At 46.9% G+C, this 6,010-nt stretch overlaps 1 protein-coding gene across 1 annotated transcript in view; it reads right to left on the bottom strand.

Annotated features, from left to right (window-relative positions):
* Positions 1–289, bottom strand: part of Erich1 (glutamate-rich 1) — a 78,072-nt gene extending 77,783 nt beyond the window's left edge. The window contains exon 1 of the mRNA XM_013024223.1: positions 215–289. Within this exon, the coding sequence (XP_012879677.1) occupies positions 215–233 (19 nt within the window). The 5' untranslated portion in view covers positions 234–289. The remainder of the gene's footprint in view (positions 1–214) is intronic.
* Positions 290–6,010: the final 5,721 nt, after the last annotated feature.

Genomic DNA, 6,010 nt, shown 5'->3' with positions numbered 1-6,010 from the left:
GACCCCCGACCCCCGGGCTCCCCGCGTCCCTCAGACTCCTGACCCCCGACCCCCGGGCTCCCCGCGTCCCTCAGACGCCGGACCCCCGACCCCATGGCTCTCCTGTCGCTCTCGGCCCTCAGGGCCGCTCAACTTCCCTTCAAGCCTCAGGAATGCCTCGTGGCTCCTTGCGTCCCGGTGGCGGGACCACTCGCACCCCGCGTCCCCTGCTCACCGTCCCTCCGTGTGGACATGCCGGCTGCGGCCGCGCTTCCGCGGCCCAGGGCGCCAGCTCACAGCGAAGGCGTTTCCTTGTTCCGCCTTCCGAGGCCCGCCCACAACGCAACAGTGTCCAATCCAGACTTGACCACCTAGGCCCGCCCACCACAGCAGCAGCGTCTAATCCAGTTCTGGCGCCCCTGCCGTGGGTGTCAATTATCCTCGCTCTAGCTGTGGGTTGGCTGAAATCGAGTCTGGGCGGGTCCCAGCCTCTGTGACCTCGGTCTGGGTGAGCGATTGCGGATTGAGCCTGCGCGCAGTTGGAGGTGGAGGTGGGGTGGCCGGTGGCTCAGGAAAGGCTGGTTTGGGGGACCCGGGTTGCGCACCAGACCCGGGGCGGGACAAGACCCGGGGCAGCACTTTCTCTGAACACCGTGGAGCTCCGCGTGCAGGCGCGAGAATGCCCGGTTGCGGGAAGGAGAGGGCGAGAAGGCTTGAGGGGGGCTGGGGTTCGGTCGCGGCCCGGGCCCAGGCTCCGCTCTCCGCTCTAGCTGCCCCCTCGCCCGAGGGAGCCAGGGACCGCCGCGAGCGTCCCAGGACGCCCTCCGCCAGCGCCTCCACCTCTCAGGCGCCCTCGGGCCTCCTTTCTTCCCAGAGCAGACTGCGTCCTGGCCCCGAGACCTCGCTGACCCCGGTTCTTACCCTCGGTTTTGCAAACCTCGAAGTGCGAAGTGCCTACTCGTCCGGCACTTTAAGGCCCGCTGGAGATGCCTGTGTGGTGCTTTGTCCAATGAGTGAGAAGCAAGACAAACAAAATTGCGAGGACGATACGGTGCACAAGCCAATACCATGGACAGCGCTTTGGAGGAAGACACGTCAGGGAATCTGAGATGCTTTTGGTTAAGGAACTCAGTTTGATCCACCAGGTGTAAGCAGGTGAGGGAATGGAGTGCAAATGGCACAAGGAAGACAGATTGCAATGCCAGGAGAATGCCTGCCTCAGTTCATTTGGAGATCTGTGACCAGCCTAAGTGCAGTGACAAAGTCAGAGGCCTGGCTGCTGGGGAAGAACACAGAGAAAAGTTAACTTTCTAAGAAGAGATGGAAAAGCATTGGTGCATTTTGAGCAGAGAACTGAGATGATCTGTTTGTACAATTTAAAGAAGTGGTTTTAGCCTCTGGGCTGAGACTAGATTTGAAGGGAAGTTTGAAGACCACTTTGAATCAAAAAGAGAAATGTTGGGGTAATGTTGAAGGTTGTGAAAAGAGGTAGACTGTGAGTCTGTTTGAAGCAATGCAAAATGCTTTTCTGTCTGATCAGGTTTGGTTATGACAAAAAAGAGGAAGTATAGAATGATTCCAAATTTTGCGTCTAGAAGTTGGAATGTTCTTAATTTAGGTGGAGATCCTTTGAGAAAGCTTTGCTGGGTGGTGCTGTGCAGGTTTAGAAAAGAAGTTTGGATACTCACAGATGCATAAGTTTAGGAGACTGGAAGGAGTAGTGCAGGTCAAAAGAGGTCCAAAGGCCTAACCTTGAGGGCTCTAGTGCTTGGCAAGTGGGTATATGAGGCCTCTTGCTGTGGACCATAGAGGGAATGGCTACAGAGAAAGGGGAAGAGCAGAAAGCCATCACAAAACCAAGTCACAAAATGGACCATCTATCTCAAATTTCATGAGTAGATCAGGATGATGGCAAGGGCAGTGACTTCGATTGCAGTCGTTTCCACTGAATGGTAGATGGAAATTGTGATGCACAATTGCAGGAAATAAGGATACACTGAATGTAGACCAATAGGGTGAAAGCAGATAAATGAAGCAGTAGCTAGAGAATTTTTACATTTTTTTCTTTTGGGCAATTCTAGGGATTGAACTCAGGTACTAGTCAAGCACTGTTCTAAGCTGAAACTTGCCCCAACCTGGGCTTTTTTTAAAACACACACACACAATTTGTGTGGCAATTTGGGATGATCAAATTGGTATTAAAAATGAGTAGTACAAGCTAGGTGCTGGTGGCTTTTGCCTCAATGGAGGCTGAGATCAGAGGATCTTGATTCAAACTCATCCTCAGCAGGAAAGTCCATGAGACTCATATTTATTAGTTACCTTAAAAAGGTTGGAAGTGGAGCTGTGGCTCAAGTGGTAGCGTGCCAGCCTTGTGCAAAGAAAGCTCAGGGATAGTGTCCAGGCCCTGAGTTCAAACCCCGGGACTTGGGGAGAGAGAGAGAGAAAGAAAAAGAGAGAGATAGAGACAGAAAGAGAAAGAGAAGGGAGAGGTAAGGGGGAGGAGAGGGGGGTTTGTGTGTTGGGACAAGGCCTTTGATTTGGTTACTTCTTGAACTTGTCATTCTCATCAGCATTCAAGCCTACCTGACACTTGTACAGTTCTTCCTACTGACAACATATTTTTCTCTAGCCCTGCTTTTTCCTTATCTCGTACACAAAATTCTTGAGTTGACACATCGACATCTTCATTTGACTCTTCTTCCTTCACTATTCTATTTGCTGTCCTACAGTCTCCAAAGACCTCTGTGCCACTAATTCTAGCACACAGTCCTCAGTACTTATGTCTCCTAGAGACACAATCCACTCAGGAGGCCAGCTTTAGGAGATATGATTACTTCCTCCCTTCTCTCTTCCCATATGACATATCTAGAAAAAATTACATCTAGCATTACTTCAGGCATTTGAAAATTAATCTCTCTAGTCCTATTACTATTTTTTCACTCTTACCCCACCACCATAACAGATTTATTGCTACCACCACGTGTAACTCATTACAGTGCAAGAGTACACAAGAAAAAATGTACAATCTTATGAATAAAGAGAAAGCACTTCACAAAATCCAACACCTGTTCATAACTTTAAAAAAAGTAACCAACCACAAATAGAAAGTAACTTATTCAATTTGATAAAGAACATCTATGAAGACCTTATTGCTAATATCAAAGTGATTTTCCCTTTCACTGCTGATTCTAAATGTCACACTAGAAAGCATAGCTAATGTAATACAGTAATAAGAGGGAGAAATAGGGGCTGGGAAATTGACTCAGTGGGAGAGTGCTTGCCTTGCATGCATGAGGCCCTGGGTTCCATTCCTCAGCACCATATAAGCAGGAAAAAGCCAGAAGTGGCTCTGTGGCTCAAGTGGTAGGGTACTAGCCTTGAGCTGAATTGTTGAGGACAGTGCCCAGGACCAAAGTTGAAGCCCCATGACCTACAAAAAAAGAGGGAGAAATAAAATTGTCTGCAAATGACAATATAGAAAGATAATCTTATTACTGTGCTCAAAATTCTACATCGTTTGAAATTCTAAGTCCTTGAATGTCCTATAAAAGCCCTCACATCCAGATGCTGGTGGCTCACACTAAAATCCTAGTAACTCAGGAAGATTAGATGTGAGGATCATGGTTCAAAGCCAAACCATGCTGGAAAATTCATGAGACTCTTTTCTCTAATGAAAACACCAAAAAAAAGCAGCAGTAGAGCTGTGGCTCAAGTGGTAGAGGGCTAGTATGGAACACAAAAGCTCATGGACAGTGCCCTGTCCCCAAGTTCAAGTCCCAGGATGGGCACACACACACAAAACCCTATACACTGTCCATCCACATTAATGTTACACCCTCAATGATAGTTCTGTTATTCTATCTGGTCGTTTAGAAGAAAAGCTCCAAGTCCTGTTCTCCAGAAACTCGAAACCTGCTCTTCCTCCTACCAGGAACCCTTTCCCCATTTCCCTCTTTTTCAACCTAAAATAGATTCTGGTAGATGTCAACCTGACTTCACTCTACTCATCTCAAAGTTTTAAAGTGGCGTTCTTTGAAACTGTGGGAATTACTCAGCAGGGCTAAGTGATGAGGAGGAGAAACTGTCCATCACTGGGAAACTGGAACGATCAAGCCTTTCCATCCTAGGCATATTCCACACTGTTCCCCAGAGAATCCCCAACAAGTCTACAGGAATGACTGATCTGCTAACACATCCTCTTATACTCTGTCCCAGTTCCAGAGATCAATCTCTCAAAGAAACCACCTGAATCTGAATCCCCTTCTCAGGACTTTCTTGGGGTAGAACCTAGAGGAAGACCTCGGGTTTGAAAATGCAGTGTCCCCTATGGGCTCATATGTTAAAAAAGTAGCATTAATTTGGAAGGAATATTCTGGAAACTTATTAGGTGGAGTCTAACAGGAGGAATTGAGTCAATAGGGGGAAGTTGTTGTGTGCATTTTTTCCCAGGCCTTTTCTAATCTGTCTCTCGACTTACTTATCTGCCACATGGTATTTTTTCCCAAGCGCATGTGTCAAGCAACCATAGACTGGATGAAGCATCCAAAATAAATCCTTCACCCTTGAAGTTATTCTCTCAGGTATTTTGTCCCTGCAGTACAAAAATAACAAATACAGGGGCTGGGAAGGTGGCTCAGTGGTAGAGCGCTTGCCTTGCATGCTCCAGGCCCTGGGTTCAATTCCTCAGCACCACATAAGCAAAAAGAAAAAAGCCGGAAGTGGCGCTGTGGCTCAAGTGGTAGAGCGCTAGACTTGAGCTGAAGAGCTGAAGGACAGTGCCCAGGCCCAGAGTTCAGGCACTACGACCGGACCCAAAAAAACAAAAAACAAAAACAAATACAGAAGTAGGATCATTGCTATAACTAACCCTGACCATGTAGTTATTAAACATTCAAAATGGCTGGTGGGAAGATAGTTGGGAAAGTCTAGGGAAAGCCAAGAATGGCATAAACTAGTTAAGGAGTAGCTGTTTTTTTTTTTTTTTTTTTTTGTCGGTTGCCTGGATGCTGTCCCTGCACTCTTCAGCTCAAGGTAAGTGCTCTACCGCTTGAGCCACAGTGCCACTTCCAGTTTTCTAGTGGTTTATTGGAGATAAGTCTCCCAGACTTTCCTTCCCAGGCTGGATTTAAACCAAGATCCTCAGATCTCAGCCTCCTGAGTAGCTAGGATTACAGACATGAGCCACTGGCTCCCTACTAAGGTGTAGCTTCTGTAGGAGTTTGAAGACAGAAAGCTACGAGAAGTGCAGGCAGTCAATACTGGGCTCATACAATTTTAGGATGGAAATAAAAATACTATTGGGAATTGGACTAGAAGGCATTCATGTTACATTTCTGCAAAGAATGTGTCTATATTTTATCCATGTCCAGATGCTTTGAGTGGTGTGTGTGTGTGTGTGTGTGTGTGTGTGTGTGTGTGTGTGCGTGTATGCATATGCGCCTGCACTTGCCAGTAATGAGCTTGAACTCAGGGCCTGGGCACTATCCCTTAACTTTTTCACTTAAATCTGGTGTCCTACCACTTGAGCCACATATATGTTTGCAGCTTTTTGGTGGTCAATTGGAGATAAGAGTCTAATGGGCTGTTATGCCTGGGCTGGCATCAAACTATGATGTCAGATCTCAGCCTCTCAAGTTGTTAGGATACAGGCAGGTGTAGCCATAGTCATGTGACTGAGTGAGGCTAAATTTAAAAATAATAGATTAAACCATGCATTGGTCGCTCACTCCTGTAATCCTAGCTGTTAGGGAGACTGAGATCTGAGGATCATGGTTCAAAGCCAGACATGGCAGGAAAGCCAGAAGTGAAGCTGTGGCTCAAGAGATAGAACACTATCCTTGAACAGCAGAAACTATAAGCTCAGAGATAGCATCCAGGCCCTAAATTCAAGCCCCAGAACTAGCACATGAACACACACACACACATACAAAAGTAATATACTAATGAAATTGATAGAAGAAATTTCAAAACAGTATAGGATTCAGACTATGGCATGGTTATTGCTGGCTGCTTTTGACTAGGTTTACAG

This window comes from Dipodomys ordii, unplaced genomic scaffold (genome assembly GCF_000151885.1).
Source record: "Dipodomys ordii isolate 6190 unplaced genomic scaffold, Dord_2.0 Scaffold74, whole genome shotgun sequence".
NCBI lineage: Eukaryota > Metazoa > Chordata > Mammalia > Rodentia > Heteromyidae > Dipodomys > Dipodomys ordii.
The sequence above is the reverse complement of the archived record's forward strand: the minus strand, read 5'-3'. Positions and strand labels throughout refer to the sequence as shown.